Source organism: Poecilia reticulata, chromosome 11, assembly GCF_904066995.2.
Source record: "Poecilia reticulata chromosome 11, P_reticulata-male-v2, whole genome shotgun sequence".
In the NCBI taxonomy this organism is placed as follows: domain Eukaryota; kingdom Metazoa; phylum Chordata; class Actinopteri; order Cyprinodontiformes; family Poeciliidae; genus Poecilia; species Poecilia reticulata.
Window position 1 is genome coordinate 9,952,420 of NC_088840.1, and position 21,586 is coordinate 9,974,005.

The 21,586-nt window shown below is 37.8% G+C and overlaps 1 protein-coding gene across 3 annotated transcripts in view; it reads right to left on the bottom strand.

The window, feature by feature from the left end:
- rims3 (regulating synaptic membrane exocytosis 3) overlaps nucleotides 1-21,586 on the bottom strand; it is a 99,640-nt gene that overhangs the window by 71,432 nt on the left and 6,622 nt on the right. For 2 of the 3 annotated variants that reach the window (XM_081612223.1, XM_008421619.3), the window contains one exon: nucleotides 10,413-10,752. The exons of the other annotated variant lie outside the window; for it this stretch is intronic. In XM_081612223.1, the coding sequence (XP_081468349.1) occupies nucleotides 10,413-10,677 (265 nt within the window). In that variant the 5' untranslated portion in view covers nucleotides 10,678-10,752. The remainder of the gene's footprint in view (nucleotides 1-10,412; nucleotides 10,753-21,586) is intronic. 3 annotated transcript variants of the gene reach the window in all.

The window sequence follows — 21,586 nt, forward strand, 5'->3', positions numbered from 1 at the left end:
TACAGTGAAATATGTATGAACAGCATAATTTTGTTTATAAAAGAGCAGAAAAGTTCAAAACGGCAGTTACTAGAGTGTACACTCAAGTAACTGAAATCAGTTACAGAGTTCCACCATAGGAAATAATGGGGCAAAAATTTGCACAAAGGGCAATTATTTCAAAAAGTGCAATAGTGAAGTTTACCAAAGTCATAGCACCATTCTCCTGAAGGAGCTGAACGTTTTGATATATAAATTAGTACAATTAGTGAAAGATAGTGAGAGTAGTTAAACCAGGAAAAACGTACGGAAGCCAGAATAATAATAATAATAAAGAAAACAGAATCACTATAAGTGAGAATGCATTGAATGCATTCTCACTGACTAGAAAAATAGCTGTTCCTAGCGAAACAGCCGTGAGAATGCATATTTGCAGAATGACTGCTGCAGAATGCAAGAAAATGTGGAGAAAGCTTAAGAAGTAGAAGAAAGCATGAGAAATTGCAATAGTTGAAACAGTTGAATAGTGAAACATAGCAAACTGCAGAAATTAGCTGAAGCTGAAATTAGTACACAAACAGAATATTTAAAGATGTGCAACATAACATAAAGTGCCAAATAAGCATATTTGCAGAATAATTGATGGAGAAATATAGAAACTTGAGAACAAGAGTAAGAAATTGGAAAAAAGCATAAGAAAGCTAGTCATACATTGTAGAAATCCTTTGCCAAGTAGTGAAACTTAGCAAAGTATTGCAGAATTCAGCTGAAGAAGCAGAAGTTTGTGTGCAACATGAATTATTTGATAAAGTCAAAAAGTGAAACAGAGCGTAAGAAGAGCACAATTAGCACACGAGGAAATTAGTGCAAACCCAGAAATAGTTGAAACAATTGAACAGTGAAACAGCAATAAGCATAAAATTAGTGGAACAGTAAACCAGAAATATTTGAAGGAGTAAAACAGCAAAACCAAAAGCAAAAAGGGTAAGAAGAAGCAGAAATGTTTGATATATGAATTTATAAATTGATTAAAGATTGTAGAAGATCTTAAAGATAGTAAACCAGTAGAACCAGAAGGCAAACAGAAAGTAGACAAGCAAATGCATAGAAACATGGAAATAGTTGAAACAATTGAATAGTGATATACTATATTAATAGTATAATAGTGAATTAATAGTGAATTATATTGTATAAATTATATAATATAAATTATAGCAGAATTCAGCAGAAGAAGCAGAAGTTGTGGGAAACCTGAATTATTTGAAAAAGTCAAAAGTGAAACAGAGTTTAAGAAAGAGCATAATTGAAACAAAAGGAAATTAGTGCAACTCCAGAAATAGTTGAAACAATTGAATAGTGAAACAGCAATAAGCATAGAAATTAGTGGAAACAGTAAACCAGAAATATTTGAAGGGTAAGAAGTAGAAGAAAGCAGAAGAAAGCGGAAGAAATAGAATAGTTGAAACTATTGAATAGTGATATACTATATTAATTTATTTAATAGTGAATTAATAGTGATTTACTGTATAAATTATATAATTATATAATATATTAATTATAGCAGAATTCAGCAGTAGCAGGAGGTTGTGTGCAACCTGAATTATTTGAAAAAGTCAAAAAGTGAAACAGAGTTTAAGAAAGAGCATAATTGAAACAACAGGAAATTAGTGCAATCCCAGGAATAGTTGAAACAATTAAATAGTGAAACCGTAATAAGTATAAAATTAGTGAAAACAGTAAACCAGAAATATTTGAAGGAGTAAAACAGAGGAAAACCAAAAGCAAAAGGGTCAGAAGAAGAAGAATGTTTGATATATGAATTTATAAAATTGATTAAAGATAGTAGAAGATCTTAAAAGATAGTAAAACCAGTAGAACCAGAAGGCAACAGAAAGTAGACAAGCAGAATGCATAGACACAGATAAAAACAGAGCACAAGAAGAAATACATTGAAAGAATAGGAGAAAGTGTGACAAGGTTGTACTCCAGAGGAGTTTAACAGAAACAGTAATCCTGTAACAATCATAGTAATAATTCCATAAAGTAGACACTAGTGGCTACATTTTAAAGCATAAAATATTTCTCTACAGTGAATATGTATGAACAGCATAATTTTGTTTCTAAAAGAGCTGAAAAGTACAAAAACGGCAGTTACTAGAGTGGCCACTCTAGTAACTGAAATCAGTTACAGAGTTCCACCATAGGAAATAATGGGGCAATAAATTTGCACAAAAGGGCAATTATTTCAAAAAGTATAATAGTGAAGTTTACCAAAAGATATAGCTCCATTCTCCTGAAGAAGCTGAACGTTTTGATATATAAATTAGTACAATTAGTGAAAGATAGTGAAAGTAGTTAAGCGACAAAAAACGTACGGAAGACAGAATAATAATAATAAAGAGAAACAGAAACACTATAAGTGAGAATGCATTGATGCATTCTCACTGAATAGCTGTTCCTAGCGAAACAGCCGTGAGAATGCATATTTGCAGAATGACTGCTGCAGAAATGCAAGAAAAAGTAGAGAAAAGCACAAGAAGTGAAAGAAAGCAGAAGAAATAGAAATAGTTGAATCAGTTGAATAGTGAAATGTAGCAAACTGCAGATAATTGCTGAAGCTGAAATTAGTACACCACCAGAAATATTTGAAGAAGTGAAACTTAACATAAAGGGCTAAATAAGCATATTTGCAGAATGATTGATGGAGAAATATAAGAAACTTGAGAACAAAGAGTAAGAAAAGCATAAGAAAGCTAGTTATACTTTGTAGAAATCCTTTGCCCAGTAGTGAAACTTTGCAAAGTGTTGCAGAATTCAGCTGAAGAAGCAGAAGTTTGTGTGCAACATGAATTATTTGAAAAAGTCAAAAAGTGAACAGAGCGTAAGAAAGAGCACAATTAGCACACGAGGAATTAGTGCAACCCAGAAATAGTTGAAACAATTGAACAGTGAAACAGCAAAAAGCTTAAATTAGCGGAATCAGAAAAATCAGAATATTTGAAGGAATAAACGGAGCAAAACCAAAAGAAATAAGGGTCAGAAGAAGCAGAAAAGTTTGATATATGAATTGATAAAATTGATAAAAGTTTGAGAAGACCTTTGCAGACAGGAAACCAGTAGAAACAAGGAATATCCAGAAAAGTAGACAAGCAAAATGCATAGAAACATAGAAATAGTTGAAACAATTGAATAGTGAATATACTATATTAATAAGATAATAGTGAATTAATAGTGAATTATACTGTATAAATTATATAAATTATATAATATATAAATTATAGAGGAATTCAGCAGAAGAAGCAGGAGTTTTTGTGCAACCTGAATTATTTGAAAAGTCAAAAAGTGAAACAGAGTTTAAGAAAGAGCATAATTGAAACAACAGGAAATAAGTGCAATCCCAGAAATAGTTGAAACAATTGAATAGTGAAACAGTAATAAGTATAAAAAATTAGTGGAACAGTAAACCAGAATATCTGAAAGAGTAAAAAGAGCAAAAACTAAAGCAAAAAGTCAGAAAAGTAGAAATGTTTGATATATGAATTTATAAATTGATTAAAATTGTAGAAATCTTCAAATATAGTAAACCAGTAGAACCAGAAGGAAACAGAAAAGTAGACAAGCAGAATGCATAGACACAGATAAAACAGAGCACAAGAAGAAAATACATTGAAGAATAGGAGAAAGTGTGACAAGGTTGTACTCCAGAGGAGTTTAACAGAAAACAGTAAACCTGTAGCAAAGATAGTAATAAATCCATAAAGTAGACACGTGTGGCTACATTTTAATGCATAAATATTTCTCTACAGTGAAATATGTATGAACAGCATAATTTTGTTTATAAAAGAGCAGAAAAAGTTCAAAAACGGCAGTTACTAGAGTGTACACTCAAGTAACTGAATCAGTTACAGAGTTCCACCATAGGAAATAATGGGGCAAAAAATTTGCACAAAAGGGCAATTATTTCAAAAAGTGCAATAGTGAAGTTTACCAAAGTCATAGCACCATTCTCCTGAAGGAGCTGAACGTTTTGATATATAATTAGTACAATTAGTGAAAGATAGTGAGAGTAGTTAAACCAGGAAAAACGTACGGAAGCCAGAATAATATAATAATAATAAAGAAAAACAGAATCACTATAAGTGAGAATGCATTGAATGCATTCTCACTGACTAGAAAAATAGCTGTTCCTAGCGAAACAGCCGTGAGAATGCATATTTGCAGAATGACTGCTGCAGAAATGCCAGAAAAAGTACAGAAAGCTTAAGAAGTATAAGATATCAGAAGAAATAGAAAATAGTTGAATAGTTGAACAGTGAAATGTAGCAAACTGCAGATAATTGCTGAAGCTGAAATTAGTACACCACCAGAAATATTTGAAGAAGTGAAACTTAACATAAAGGGCTAAATAAGCATATTTGCAGAATGATTGATGGAGAAATATAAGAACTTGAGAACAAGAGTAAGAAAGCATAAGAAAGCTAGTTATACTTTGTAGAATCCTTTGCCCAGTAGTGAACTTGCAAAGTGTTGCAGAATTCAGCTGAAGAGCAGAAGTTTGTGTGCACATGAATTATTTGAAAAGTCAAAAGTGAAACAGAGCGTAAGAAAGAGCACAATTAGCACACGAGGAAATTAGTGCAAACCCAGAAATAGTTGAAACAATTGAACAGTGAAACAGCAAAAGCTTAATTAGCGGAATCAGAAAATCAGAAATATTTGAAGGAATAAAACGGAGCAAACCAAAAGAAATAAGGGTCAGAAGAAGCAGAAAGTTTGATATATGAATTGATAAAATTGATAAAAGTTTGAGAAGACCTTTGCAGACAGGAAACCAGTAGAAACAAGGAATATCCAGAAAAGTAGACAAGCAAAATGCATAGAAACATAGAAATAGTTGAACAATTGATAGTGAATATACTATATTAATAAGATAATAGTGAATTAATAGTGAATTATACTGTATAATTATATAAATTATATATATAAATTATAGAGGAATTCAGCAGAAGAAGCAGGAGTTTTTGTGCAACCTGAATTATTTGAAAAAGTCAAAAGTGAAACAGAGTTTAAGAAAGAGCATAATTGAAACAACAGGAATAAGTGCAATCCCAGAAATAGTTGAAACAATTGAATAGTGAAACAGTATAAGTATAAAAATTAGTGGAAACAGTAAACCAGAAATATCTGAAGAGTAAAAAGAGCAAAAACTAAAGCAAAAAGTCAGAAAAGTAGAATGTTTGATATATGAATTTATAAAATTGATTAAAATTGTAGAAATCTTCAATATAGTAAACCAGTAGAACCAGAAGGAAAACAGAAAAGTAGACAAGCAGAATGCATAGACACAGATAAAACAGAGCACAGAAGAAATACATTGAAGAATAGGAGAAGTGTGACAAGGTTGTACTCCAGAGGAGTTTAACAGAAAACAGTAAAACCTGTAGCAAAGATAGTAATAAATCCATAAGTAGACACGTGTGGCTACATTTTAATGCATAAAATATTTCTCTACAGTGAAATATGTATGAACAGCATAATTTTGTTTATAAAGAGCAGAAAAGTTCAAAAACGGCAGTTACTAGAGTGTACACTCAGTAACTGAAATCAGTTACAGAGTTCCACCATAGGAAATAATGGGGCAAAAATTTGCACAAAGGGCAATTATTTCAAAAAGTGCAATAGTGAAGTTTACCAAAAGTCATAGCACCATTCTCCTGAAGGAGCTGAACGTTTTGATATATAAATTAGTACAATTAGTGAAAGATAGTGAGAGTAGTTAAACCAGGAAAACGTACGGAAGCCAGAATAATAATAATAATAAAGAAAACAGAATCACTATAAGTGAGAATGCATTGAATGCATTCTCACTGATAATATAAAGAAAACAGAATCACTATAAGTGAGAATGCATTGAATGCATTCTCACTGAATACAGAAACACTATAAGTGAGAATGCAGAATGCATTCTCACTGATAAAGATAAAGAAAAACAGAAACACTATAAGTGAGAATGCATGGAATGCATTCTCACTGAATATAAACGTTTTTCCACACAAATCCTCTAAGAACACACCTGAGACACACCTATAAAACAACATCGTCTTTTTACATAAGACGATAAAAAGAGTGGTTCTGAAAATCGACAGAGTCCAATTCCACAAATGGAGCCGGGCAGATCATAGCCTCCAGAAACTGACACAATAACAACACAATAACCTCGTTATGGCGTAATGGCGACATGGTGGCATGTTCTCCAATTGTTTTTGACTGCTTTAATATAATTGCTTGCTTTTCATTGTTTACTGAGAAAACGTTGTAGATAAGAGCTTGTTATTAAACTGAACCAGATTTGAATGTTACTAAAGGTCTTCCACTGTTGCTACACATGGAGTGCAGATTTACTCCGTCTCACTCTTCTATCCCGAGCGAATCAGTCCGGGGGCTTATTGGCTATTAGCTGAGCGACTGAGCGGAGCAAGGAGCAGACTGCTGGGTCGACCCAGCCCACTGACCAATCAGCACGTGTCAGTCGGAACATGGAGTTCCAGCGGCTGACCGGACGGAGCTGTTAATGACTACCAGGGTGAAAAGGAGACACAACTAGCCCAAGCATTACAAGACGCAGTGCTTCTTTATCTCCCAGTCTCAGTGGTTCACGTAGGTAGTTTACTTTACTTTGGCATCTATGCAAACCAAATAAAGAGGTAGTAATTGGAAAACAAGACCCAAATCCAGCCTTCATTGAGTAAACAAGATCGTTTTTCCGTACCAGACTTGGAACTTTGCCTGAGAAGATTCCTAGAAGATCAGTGACATCATCTGGCTGGACAAATGTTACGCAAAAGCCTTATGACTTGATTCAATTTGAAGCTAAATCAATTGGAACGTTTTACCCTGTAAGCCTCAATAAAACTTTATTTTCAAGATACACTGATTCCTTTGTCTTTGGAGGTTTTAGGATATTTCCTACAAATAATTACCGGTACGAGAATATTTATTTTTTCTTTGGCGCTAATGAGGTAGTGAGTGGCCCAATGATTTAATTCTATCAGTTGTGCAGGAACAGAGATCTCTGAGAGTGTTTTCACTCCTGATAGCCCGGCAGACTCGGTTCAGTTGTGGACCAGAACTGCTACATTTGTTACACTTTCAGCTGGTTGGTTCACGTTCACACAGCAATGCGTCAAACAATCCAAACCCTTCAAAAATCCAGTCCACGCCCTCATCTGTGGTGGCGCTACACCAAGAACCACTGAGGGAAATGGTGCAAAAAACTTTTGAAGAAGACACCTGGCACAAAAGCAATGTTTTTGTTTACATTTTGTAGTTATAGGATTTGTGGCTGTAGGATATTTGTCTTTTATAAAAGTCGAGTCGTTTCTCCTTCTACCTCTAAACAAGAACGTTTCTTATTGTCATATTTATCCAGAATGTCCTATGCTATAGTTCGCTTGGAGCGGTCTCCGGTTGGTTTGGCGTTCACGTACGCATTTGAACCGCACCAGAGTTCACTTCAACTGAACAAGGCCCAGGTTTTTAAGAGGGCCAAAGTTCCAATTTTTTTGGGTCCAATTGTGCATTCACACCTCCCCAAATGAAATAAGACTTTCTAGGCAAACGAATTTGAGTTTTATTTAAGAACGATTCCTAAAATATGCAGGACACTGGGCCTTCAGGACCAGGTTTTGGGGTCACTAATAAAAAGCACTGAATGCTTTATATGAGCTGCATTAGTCAAATAGCTTTTCCCTTGTAGCTAGCTCCATGTATCTTCCCGTTAACTCTGACTGGCTTCATGCTATTTTGCATGTAGGCCAAATAATTCAATTTGGGTCTCAGAGGACCAGAGGAGCTTCTTCTACATGTCTATGCTCCCCACCTGGCTTGTAGTGAGCTACAAAGAAGACCTCTTGTGATTTTTTTAAACCCATGTATATTTTCCCTTCCACTTCACAATTCCGCAATTCTTTGCATAGCTCCATAACATAAACCCTTGGTTATACAATTAAAATTGTATAATTTTAATTGTATAACCAATTAAAATTGGTTATACAATTTTAATTGCATAACCAATTTTAATGGTTATACAATTTTAATTGTATAACCAATTTTAATGGTTATACCATTAAAATTGTATAACCAAGTTTAATTATGGTTATACAATGGCACTGTGAAAGACTCTAAGCACTGTGCATATTTTTTTTTTGGAAACTCTAGTGCAACCAAATTCACTACCAACCATAATTTCGGTAATAGGAACAACTATATTTTCTCAAATTGCTGAAATAACTTTTGACGTTTATCTAACAGCCTGTTGACAACACGGAGAAGGAAGAAGAACGGTGCTGTGATGCCGTGATTTGGTTCCAGACCTGATGTGTTCTTCTGGCTGCTATAAGAACATCTAAATTTAGATTCATCTCCCTTCCTCTTTTCTACATCCTTAGCTTCTCCTTGCCTCCTCTTCCACACTCTCCCCTCCTATGTGCTCTCCTCAGCACCACAAACACAGAGACACGGAAGCCCCTGTGGTGAAAATATCGACAGCTCTGTCTGCGTCAGACAAGAGTCAGCTGTGCCTGAGCGGAGCGAGTCCTTTCTGCATGAGTCTATATTGGGAAATGGCGTTTTCAGAAGCCGACAATATAGCTTGTTCATAAAGGACTATGGGCTTTATATAAGTGTGTCTCGATACACAAATGTACTAAAAACTGAAGTGGAAGCTATTTTGAAAGATAATATTGATGCTGTAGTCAGAGAATAAAGAGCCTGAGTGTCAGATAGGTGTGACTAATTGATTCCAGTGTTGCATAAGGTACCTGAAGTAACATTTTATGTGGTACAAACGAGTGTGACTAATGCAAGTTGGTAGGATTTGGATGTAGCTCTTGAGTCTCTTCAGTATTGTAAAGTTCTGTCATAGATCCACTGCTTAGAGTGGATTCTTTTTGGAAATCATAAACACTGAACATTTTGTCATATCGCTCCACGCAACAGATAGAAAGAAAAATTTTATTCAGTTTAAATCACAACATCGGGGCAATATGTCTAACTAGCAAGACTGCAACTAGCATGCCACTCAGATGCAGAGAAAACTTTAAAAACATTAATACTTTGAAAAATAGATACATAAAAAGGTCCAGGACACGACCTAACAATGTCCTTGAAGACTTTTGCTGGAGTGAGCTTGAGTCAGAACATCTGCCTAACGTATAAATGCAACGGCCTCAGTTCGCTGCAACAGTAACTTGGGAATTTAGTCAGTAGAGCAATAAAGGGAAACATCCGTTGAAAGTTCATTTTATTCGGAATATTCACAATGTTTAAAAACAGGAAAAGGAAAATGACCTTAAAAGGAATTCTGTTTGGTTTTTCTACAAGCATATGTGTATATATATATATATATATATATATATATATATATATATATAAACTAACAGCAGAACACAAGCAGCATCAGTTATTCTGCAGGTTGTTGGCGTATCAATATGTTGCTATAATATTAGCTGTTGCAATTAAGATGAATAATTCCTCCTTTTCTGTTCATGTTATTCATCTGTTTTACATTTTGGTACAAATACCATGACGCTGTAACAGACGCTGATCTGAAGGTTCCTGCAGCCTTGACACGGACATATTTGCAGCCTGGCCAGTTCACAGCAAGGGAGTGCATGTCTGAAAGGAGCGTTGGACCCGCTAACGTTTGCAGACAAGCAGCAGAGAACGCAGACAGACACACACTGCTTTTTTCTTTTCTTTTTTATTAACACGTTGGAAGAACAAAAAAAAAACAAACAGCATGTTACACCACAGGATACCCTCCTCCTACTGGCCCAGTCTCTCCAACTGTGTGACATGTTATCGCTCCGTACAGCAGGGACAAAGGGTCTTGTTTTCACCACACACGCGCAAAACCGACAAGCACGTTTGTCGCAGCTTCACAGGATCTGTAATTACACGCTATAGGGGACATATTAGAGCGTAGAGCCACGGTCGCAATGCATGCTCACTGCCACCAATGCAAACCCACTGCAGAGATCAGAGCCCAGCGGTGCACACAGTAGACCTGCAGTCTCTTACAAAACCACAGAAAGCTTGTTGAGTCAGATATGTACTCTTATTACAACAGTGAACCAACAAATACACTTCATAGTGCATTAGGCCTCTATTGGGGTGTTCCAAAAGCACCAGTTTTACTATGATAAAGAAAATAAACTATGGTGATATATCCAGCTTTATCCAGATGATTAACCTCCATAGAGGTAGATTCATACCTAAATCTCACTTAATTCCAATATGATAAATAGAGAAATCAAGCAAAGTCCAATTTTAAAGGATGACAAAGAGGAGTGCTTTGGAAATGTTGCCCTTAAAACCCACAGCGTGACCTGCAGACCCTCTAGTTTATATAAATAATCCACCAGCAAACTGACCTTGCTGGTTAAGTTGCTGTGTGCTTCTGCTCCACTGTGACAACCCCACGATGGCCACCATCTTGGCGCCCAGGCTGGAGCGTCGCTTCTTGTTGCCAGTCAACGATGCCGAGTCCGGACCCCCGTTGCTGGGGCTCTTTTCCAGGCTGTACATGGTCCCCGAGATGCTCGAGGAGCGCACCACGTTCCGTGCCGCCGCGCTCAGCCCGCCAAGGCCACTTATCCCGCCCGGGCTGGGCACCTCCACGGAGCTGCTGAGCATCATGGTCCCCGCTGAACCGGAGAGTCCGACGGGTGGGAAAGGGATCCGGGGAAGGGGACCGGAGAGCTGGAACGGGGGCTAAAGACAGAGAGCAGCAACAACAACAAGGTGAGGGTGGAAGTTTAGCCGTGACACAGAAGGTGGACGGAGTGTGAGTCTTTGAGGTATTCAGAAGTTTGGGAGACTAAGAGCACAAAGGTCAGTAGGAGAGGACAGTACAGATGGATGCAGGCTGTTTTCTTGCTAAAAACAAAGCTGCTCCTACAAACACACAAACACACACAGACTCTAAATGTCAAGGCCGGCCTGCTGTGAAGGGGTGACCCTGTCAGATGGTATTCGTCTTGTTTTTTTGTTTTTTTCCTTTTTTAAATCTTATTTTTCAGACTCTAAACATTCACATGGTAAACTTGAGTCATCACTGCAGCAGATGGACACTGTGACCATGTGCAAACAGATGTGTGAAACTTTTAACTAGCTGAAACAGCATGCGATCTACGTTTTCGAGACACGTCGTCTTATGACTCGTTTTGGCAGAAAAACCAGCCTGCCAAAACTCCCACAGTGTCGCAGGGATTAGGCTAAACTGACAGCCATTGGGCACATTAAATATGTAGACGCTGTGAGCCTTTTAATATTATGTCTTTGTCATCGCTGCTCTTCTTCCACATGTCAATGTCAATTGTTATTATGTAAGTAATAATAACAATTGAATGATTTTCAGTTTGACACGCCTGTCAATATCTCAAAAATCTTTTTTTTTTTCTTTTTTTTTTAGCTAATCGTTGAAAGCACCATACCTAAGCATTCCCAGGTCACATTAAGAATAACACTCTTCGGTGTGGAGGTTGGTAAGGATGGAAGACGACTAAAAGTTTGCTGTTTTCAAGTGACAATGCCCAAAAGCTGTAGGGAGCTACTTAAAGGAAGCTGCGTTTTCCAAATCAAGAAAATACATTTTCTTGATTTGGAATTTCTTAGCAATTTTTGAGCTTTCAACTTGTATCTGTTTGGATTTGAAAACGACGGGAGCCATTTGAAAATATTGCTTGCAGTTAATACTGCACAAATGACTAAGAAATGCCATAAAACATATTTTCACAATAAATAATACTAATCACTATTGGCAGGATGGGCTTTACAACCCTCAGATCAGTGCATCTTTACAGCGTCTTGCCCTTGTGTTTTTTTTTGTTGTTGTTGTTGTCTTTTATTACCATGACCCTAATAGTCTAATCGCTCTATTAAATTCAATCATGGTCCAATAATTGGTTACTTGTGTGTTCCCCAAAAGGAAATTAAAACATCTTCGGTGATAAAAAGCCCTTTATCTCTGAGCAATGCCGCTAAACCTTCTTGATTTATCTTGCCTTCGAACTCATCTGTTATCTGTTTTCCTTTCTCTCCCACAGTATCGCAGGGATTAGGCTAAACTGACAGCCATTGGGCAAATTAAATATGTAGACGCTGTGAGCCTTTTAATATTATTTCTTCGTCGTCGCTGCTCTTCTTCCACATGACAATTTATTGTCACTCCTCAAGCCCAGATTTGTCTCCCCTTTGTTATTTTAAACAGCAAGTAGCAGCAGCTGCAGTTTCATCGCCCTATTAATAGAAGCCTTGCAAAATGTATCTACCTCAACACACTGACACACTTAAATATGTAAGAGCATGTAGCTATAGCAAAAAAATTGAGAGACTTTGCTTGGGCACAAGAAAATACCTGCAGCTGAATGCTAATGCTAGCATTCTAACATGATGACATGGGCACGAAACGAAGATGTCTGCAAAACTCTCCTTAAAAAAGCCAAATATATAATTTAATGATTAGTTTTAGATTTTCTTCACAATTTTATGATGGTCTTGCTGTAAAGCCACTTGTCCTCCCCCCATATCTTCTGCTTCTTGTCAGATTAAAAAGCACTCAGCGGCGTGAAACGTTATCACAAATTAGACCCAGTAGAAAATCGCAGTTTTATTCTCAAGTGTTTATTTGTCAGATATTTTCCTAATCAACTAAAGTTAACTCACAATAGATGGTAATCACAAAGGTGGGGGGAAAAACGCAGCATGTGCAGCGGTTAGCTAGAAAGAACTATATTTTTTTTCTAAGAATGTGCCGTAGTTCTTACAAAAAGCATCATCCATACCGCAAGGTTTTGTTGCGGTTCATAACTGCGTACTCTCTTTAGTGTTTGACGGATAAAAAAATGGGAACATTTTCTTATTTTGGCTGATTTTCATAAATGTTTCAAGCCATGAGCAACAAATTCTTACATTTTTTTTAAAAATACTTCACTATTTATGCCCTTTCTTTCAGATTCTTAACCTGATTATAATGTTTTTAAGAAAACTACAGGATAAAACAACGCTTGTTGAATTTATATTGAAACCTCTGGTAAATATGTGCAAAAATCCTTAAAATAAGTTGATATTTGACTCTTCAAGCAAAAGAAGAAAAAAAACTCACATTTTGAAATCTGCTGCGGTAAGCTTTGGAGGGTTTTTTTCTGTTAATTCTTCTGTATGTTAAAATATAAGCTTGTGCCTTATTTGCCACTGTTCCAACCTTTTCATCTGTACTCTGGCTGTGCATTTGGAAAAGTCTAGGTGTTCAGCTGCTCTCTTTTGGCCATTAAAAGAGACATAGAAAGATTAACACATTTGTCATTCATGTACCCTTGATTTTTTTTAAATTTTGAAGATTGTTACAGAGTAATGCCTCTGCCTCTTATTCACAAGGAAAAATAAAAAGGACAAGAAGTCAACTGATCAATATAAAAAAAACAAGACACACAAATGTCTTTTGGAGCATACTATTGCTTAACCCTGGATATTTTCCCCCTACTGAACAAATCCTCTTAAATAAAAACTTGGGATTCGTTCACATTTTCCAACTTCATTTTTTTATCACAGGTCAAAATAATCACTGCTGATTCCGCAACGATCACAATCAACGTGAGCCAATTTAATTCCGCACCTTTAAATGCGATGGCCTTTCAGGAGGCTCACCAGAAGCAATGACTGTAAACCCTCACGGTGGCGCTGAAAGAAAAGTCTGCGGCCTGCGCCAACATCTGCAGGATTCATTATCCCAGTGCTTTGAGTGTCGGAACACGACTTCGTGGTAATCTATCAAATTTCCGTGGCCAAAAAAAAGCACACATGTGATATTCGCATTTCCAGACTTTTTGGACGTCTGAAAGACATTCGTTTTGTTTTTTTTTGTTTTGTTTTTTGCTCACCCAGTCAGTGATGGAGAGGTGTGTGCAGAAATACAACAAACTTCAAAAAAAAGAAAAAAGAAGAGAGAGAGAGACAGAGAGAGACTTACACGGCATCAGCACAAAATGAAAAATCATAAATAATGCAAATTGTGTATACAGTGTAGTGATTTTACTTTTAAATCTCTGGCAGAGAGACCCAAAATGCAAATGTGGTGCATTTCAAGTGTCTCCCAAAATCACCTCCTCAGCTCTGCTGACCATTACTGTTCACAGAATACCTGAAATGGGCGCATCAGAGGAGTAATCATCTTCTTTACAAAAGGCTCAAGAAGCATTGTGACATTCTTTTTTTTTTTTTTTAATGAAACTCATAATCAGGAGGAAGAATGTGAGGCTTTTAAAGTGTAAATTTAGGCAAGCACACAAGTCCTAAATATCTCCCTTCTTCCTCCTTCTAGCCAACGTGTGCTGTTCTTTGGCTCCCTGGGCGGGGGGGTCGGGTTGGGGGGCGTCTCTCTGCTTTTGAACACACAGCGAGCAAAGCAAGGGGAGAAAAATAAACAGATGAGAGGGATAGAGAGGGCTGCAAAAAGGATACATGGAATAATTTTGGTTTCGGAGAAGAGCAGGAGGACAGGACGGGGAGGAGAGAGAAAAAAAAAACGAGTGAAGGGAGAAGAATAACAGGGGGGGGGAGAAACGTGGTAGGAGGACATGCATGATAATAAATGGTCGGGGAGAGAGACACTGCAGGAAGCAGTGGCCAGATCTGTGGGAAACACAGGGCTGGAGGCAAGAGCAGGAGGCTAAGAACGATATGACATGCTGACTATACGGCTCTGGCTGACAAATTCTAGTGTATACTGTATACAGCTCTGGAAAAAAAAAAAAAAGCAACAGAGCACTGCAACGAACCCCACTGAAAACTTGATGGTTATTCCACCAAATATTGATTTCTGAACTCTTCCTGAGTTAAAACATTAGAATTGTCGTTTCTAAATGAGTATGAACTTGTTTTCTTTGCGTTATTTGAGGTGTGAAAGCGCTGCATCTTTTTCTTTGTTTTGTCCATTTCTTCTTTTCTGCCAATAAATGCTAAATCTTTACTTGGAATTTCAGATGCATGTTGTCAGCAGTTTATAGAATAAAAGAACAATGTTCATTTTACTCAAACATGTACCTATGAAAAGTAAAATCAGAGAAACTATGTATTATTTTGCAGTGGTCTCTTAATTTTTACATATATAAATTCTGAATATCTAAATTTTTTGATAATTTTTTCAGATAGGTTTTCAAGAGAGCAATTTTACTTACATAAATCAAATGTTAATTTGAAACTTGTATCTTGCCTTCAGGTTTTCTTTGTTATTAAAATTAGTTTGACGATCTGAAATATTTATGTTGGACAAAATAGTTAAATCATAAGATCGTTTTTTTTTTTTACAGCACATTACTTTCTGGTTTGTCTACTCTTTAAAAATTGTGTCTACTCTTTAAAAATTGCAATCATATGGCGATAAAGAGTTTCTGCACATCTGTTCTTCTGACTCTACCATCACAGCTTTCATATTTAAATTGCTTTTTGAGTCCTGTTTTCTTTTTTTCTCTACATACAGAGTTGAGTGCTACATTAACTCCACACCTCATGAATTAAGCAACAAAAAGCTCCCTTCTAAAGTGGGGCATGTAGTTGCTGCATCAGTTTAAAAGGAAACTTTTTTTTTCATCAATTCATTCCATATTTATGCAGAAACGCATTACAAGAAAAAAGAAAAAAACCCTCTGATCTCGCCGTCATCAACACAGTGGCCCCGTAGACACGTGCCAACATGCACCTGTCTTTATACTGGACTTTAAGGCGGACCTTAAGGCGGACCCGCCACCCATCCATCTTCATTCCCGCGCCAGACAGGCCACCCTCATCAAATGTCTCTGCTTTTTAACTTCTCATCCAAGAGCTCATCTATTTCGCCCTCTGTCAGCAAACAGCCCAACTCTCACCAGTGCTTCTCTCGACACAGTGTGCGTCCACTATCCACTATTCATGCGCCTAGCCTTTACCCTTACTTGAAAATATGAAAATGTCACTATTTTTACAGCTTATATTATGTTTCCTCCATCCAAAATATCAGTTTCTATATTTAGGTTGAAGTGTTCTTAAAGTAAAATTCCTCCACAGTGCTTTGCACTAAAAACAAAAAATCTGAAGTGTTTTATCCATCTGTAAGTGAGCCCCCGGCCCCCTTTACTGTAACACCCCTAAACAGAATCCAGCGCCACCTAATTTAGTACATCAGAGTCCATCTTTGTGTAATTGAATCTCAGGATGCAGACAGGCCTGAGAGGAAAGGTGTCAAACTCAGGCCACATCAAGACCGTGAACGCTCTTAAAGGGCCGGTTTATAGATTGATAAAACTGCCTGTTAACTAACTGTTAAAATAAAAAATAAACAGCGTTCTCTGAGTTTGATGAATACTTCTTAAAGTTTAATAAAATTGAACGTCTTTTGTTGTTTATGTAGTTTGGCATTATCCAGATTAAACCTGCTTTTATTTGACTGATAAAATATTTAAGCAAGCAAACAACTTTTATCTTTATAGTTCTACTTGTGTGCCCCTCTAAGCTCTAGGTCAGTGGTTCTTAACCTGGGTTCGATCGAACCCCAGGGGTTCGATGAGTCGATCTTAGGGGTTCGGCGGAGCCTCTGCTGCGGAGGTAAAGAGACACTTGTGTAAAGTCGTGATGACGCCCCGCTTTGCCATCACTTGCTGCAGAGGATCACGTTACATTGCTTAGCCAATCAGTGCTGCGGAGGAGCACTGATTGAAGGAGTTCCACTCTCAGCATGGATTTGAACTTGTGTCTTTAATTACTTCAGCAAAGCTCACAGATTTTACCAAATTCTATAGTCTAAATCTGCTCCTTGGTCGCATCTTTTTGGGGTTGGTACTGCCTCTAGTGGCGTGGGGGTGGTAACACAACTAATATAATTACATTACTAAATCAGAATACCGCAAAGTCTTTATTATTTATTATAAATTTTTCATTCTCTTAAGAATGTAGAGCTAATTAAATGATCTAAACAAGACTTTAAAGTGGTTCCAGTTTCTCTCGATGGCCAACCTGTTGAAACTGTTTCAAATTTTAAATACCTTGGGTCGTTCCTGGACAGTCAGCTCAACTTTGCTGAAAACACTGACCATATTTTGAAGAACTGTTCTCAGAGACTCTACCTTTTAAGAAGACTTAGTGATCTTGGGGTGACCCAACTAGACTCTAGCTGGATTTGAACTTTTGTCTTTAATTACTTAAAGACAAGAGTTGGGTCACCCCTATGTCTTGAATTTGGGGAAAAAAAATAATATTTTATTTATCATTACAGAAGGGTTCAGTGAATGTGCATATGAAAATGGTGGGTTTGGTACCTCAAAAAAGGTTAAGAACCACTGGTCTAGAGGGACACATAAAATGTTTCGACAGGCTAGATTTGGCCCTCAGGCTTTAAGTCTGACACTCGTCTTAGAGATTTGTTAAAGAACGGCAGGAAGCAAAGCACAAATCAGTCAAAACGACGGTATCCACCAGAGCTTACAGAACGGGCAGGGAGTACGTTTAACCAGAGCAGGAGCTGTGAGAGACATGGGGCATGGTGGTGGCATCATCATGCTGTGGGCATGAATTTCGTTAGTGGTCTCGGAGAACCGGGTCACGGTCAAAAGGAACATGGGTGAGCTAAATAAAGATTAGTCACTGTGATACGGTGCAAGAGACAAAACAAAAAGGAGAGGCTCAAGAACAAACCAAAACATGCAGTCAGAGTTAGGAGTGGGGAAAATGAACTTGGTACTTTTATTGTATGGTTTTGTCAATGTCACAATAGCAAAACAAAATATCACGATAAAATTCAATTTATTGCTTCGTCTTTGGGTAACTGCATGTCTGTGATTGGATTTTACAGGCCTTTTTGCTTTCTTTAAGAATTGCGATTCATATCACTAAACTGTATTAGTAAATGTGCATTTAATGCTATTTTCAAATTTACTGATATTTATTGGCACTCTCTTTCAATCTGCAAGGGAAAAAATGGTAAATTTACAATTTCCAACAATGCTGTCAGTTTTTTGTTTTGACGTTATTATCTGAAATGAATTGAGACACGCCGAGCCACAGGTGGAGCTGCAACGGGACGGTTTTAAAATAAAGCACACGCATGTATTAGAATGTCCCAGTCAAAGTCTAAAGCAAGTGTTGAAAAGCACGAGAGGTACGGTCAGTTTAGCAAAGGAGCGTATCCTGAACATCTGAAATCATCACCGCTCAAAACTGAAACCAACATCTCACAACGCTGTAAAAAAAAAAAAAAAAAGTAAGAACTACGTGAAGGAACGATGGTGTGAATCAACCACACAAGAACCACAGCCTTGTAATTACAAGAGGCTGACTGATCCATTAAATATCACTCTGAGGTCGCTCTGTTTCACAAACCCCTGGACGTTTAATTAACCTGCGACGCCGTAATTGATATGACTGTAGTTGTAACTGTCTTGTCATTTCAGAGTTTTCTTATGTGCATCTTTGGGGGGAGGTTCAAGCTGTTTTTCTCTGTGATGGCGCAGAAAAGGGCTAAAGTGTACCAAATCAAATGAGGTATGTCACTATAGGAAGCTCAATAGGTCATCTGATATCAATTAAAAGTCATCGACTACCTCAGTTCCAGTCGATCCAAAAGCCTTGTACTATGGATGTTTGTAAGGGAGGCGTTAACCACAAACAGCTCGCATGTGACTCAGAATTTAATAAAAGATCTCTCGGCTGAATGAATCTCTTAATTACTGGTGTTGGATCAGAGCTACACACTCAATGCAATAACTGGTATTAAGCTTTAACGTCAGGAATATGTACATGTGACCTCCTGTTTAAGATGCACAGACAGAAAATCCTCTAAAAATCACATCAGCAGGGCACGCAGGAGGTGTAATGCACTTCCTGTTAAGGCTACCATGGAAACGTCCCCCGGCTGTGCCATTCGGTCAGGCGCCTGCTGCCTTTGTGCTTGGCCTGGTGATGTGTGTGTGTGTGTGTGTGTGTGTGTGTGTGTGTGTGTGTGTGTGTGTGTGTGTGTGTGTGTGTGTGTGGCTGGTGTATCTCTCTGATCATAAGGGCTCTATAAGGCGAGAAGGCAGAAGGATGGGTTTACAGTTACACACACACGCACACGCAAACACACACTCAGAGTCAGAGTGCCAGGTTGCGGGAAAACCAGGAGCCAAGTGGATCCTGCACAAAATCCCACACTGAGAAACCCGGAGTGGTGCAAATACACATATGCTGTAATGAATAATACGTGCCAGAGCGGCAGGAGACGGAGCCAAGATATCGGGTGACAGAGGGCGTTGATGCCTTGGCCGATGGACCCGAATTAACATTCAAGTCTCCTCCAAAATATTTATCTAAGAGACACAGATTTTATTCCGCTCAGAGTGGAAGAAAAGTCCAACTGGATGATGTCCGCTAACATCCAGTTACTACAAACCCGAAACAGAGCGGACCTGGGAAATGAACACACAAAGGAGTCAATAAGAAGCACGCACCCCCTATGGGCCCTGTCAAGTCTTTTTTTTTTTTTATCCAATAAAATCTTTAATAAGGTAAGTCGCTGAGTCGCTCCCTCAGCATCACCTCATGACAGCGCGCATAAATATGATCCATCACACTTTGTTTTCCCATAAACAGCCCGAATCACATCAAATCGCCCGTGACAAGGAAGCGAATGTTCAGATTTTCCCCAATTAGAGTCGCGTTTACAGGTCAGATTGACCCGTCTGAGGCTGCTCAGAATTCTAATGGAATCGTTGGACATCGGTAAACAAACGGAATACGCTGCGCAATTTCTAATTTCAGGACAGACATGCAGATTTAAAAATCACGGTTTAGGAACAACGTGCTCCCTATCATACGACGTCCTAATGTGAGAGATGCGTTTTGCTTAATTACTTAGAAAAAGTGCTGGGAGCTTGCAGGGGTGAAAAGGGCAAAAAAAACACACACAAAAAAACGCTGGTGCTATATGACAGCCATAAAAAAATGTCTCTATTAATTCAATGGTGACAGCCCTCACCTGAGGCAGCTGGCTGCCGAGCCTCTTTTGCGGTTCCGCACCCAGAGACGCCGCTCAGCACAGCTTTATTTCCGTGCGTTGACAAAGATGTTCACAAGTCCTTTTCAAATTAAGCCTTGAGTCTCTAATGAGCGAAATGAACATTTTCGCATCTACATTGACATTTATTCTCTAGTATTTTTAGCCAATTGACTTAAAAATTCAAGATGCAAAAAAAACCAAAAAACTATTTAACCAGTAATATTTACTCAATAAGAAATGTATACAAATGCACTTATATTTAAATGTTTTAACCAATGAATAGTGTTTATTTACACGATAAGAAATATAAAAAGGTATTTACGTTTAAATAAACAATGTGCTTTGTATGACATGACATTCTTGTAATATTGTCCACTCTTTGATTAGATGTTACACTTTATAGATATTTCCATATTTATTGGTATTGTATGTACCCGTTTTAAGGCTTTTCACCTTCTCACCATAAGAACACACAAATCTGGAAGACTATTAATAATCCATGCTGCAAATCTGCATTTAAAACTCTTCTTATCAAACTTAAGCTGTTAAAAGCATCCAAGGTGTGTACTTATCTGCGACATTGTCAGCAAAGCATGATGTGGTGAGTAAATAAGATAATTTTTTCAAACTTGGCTTCTATTCTGAATAACTGGACGTGCCTTTGTAATAAAGCAGCTAAAGGAGAGCTCAGAAGGAAGGCGGCAGTATTTTGTTCTGAAACGACCCGATTGCAGCTAATAAAGCGTTCGGGTGGAGAGAGATCAGCGTGGTCACTATTCTGAGTCTATCTGAAGTCATTCATTTTGCGAATTATGAGTGATCCAAGTCAAAGTCAAATCGGCATTTTTGTACACTGATGAGTCTGGGGAAAAAAACTACCCGAGGCTGATGTCCAACAGGAAAATGTCTTTGTGCACATCATGAAGGTGGTCTGGTGTTTTAGCAGTGGACAAATGCCCACACACTACATGTCAGTCAAACATGTAGCGTTGGAAATACTCACAGCCTTTTGGAAATGTGTTATTTACTGGCAATGCTAATCGAGCTGATTGCTGCTAAAAGATAAAACGCTGCAATTGTGCATTTCTACCCGGAGAAAATCCAAACCAGTGTTAATTATTGTAGTACTTTCAATTCAAACTTGTATTTCTCTTGTATTTATTTATTTATGTATCCTTTTGCAACGTGAAACTTTGATGCCTAGTGGCTACATATTATGCTTCATAAAAGCGCCCATGCTTATCCCAGCATTGATAGCTGCGTTGCTTTCCAGAAAAATGTTTCCTTTGTAGCAGTGACAAGCCTGAAATCACTACACCATATTCCTAGAAACGTTCATCCGCTTCTCCCAAGTTCCTCCCATTTTCCAGGCTAATCTGACCAACGCTGAGCAGGCAATGTCATGTTTTCATTGCAGCAGTAAGTCAGCTATGCCACATTACCAGGAACTGAGCCAGTGGCCTTTTGGAGACGAGAGACCTCTCATAAAATACAACCGAAGCCTCCGACGCTCATGAGGTCCCTTTCTCCACATCACTCACGATG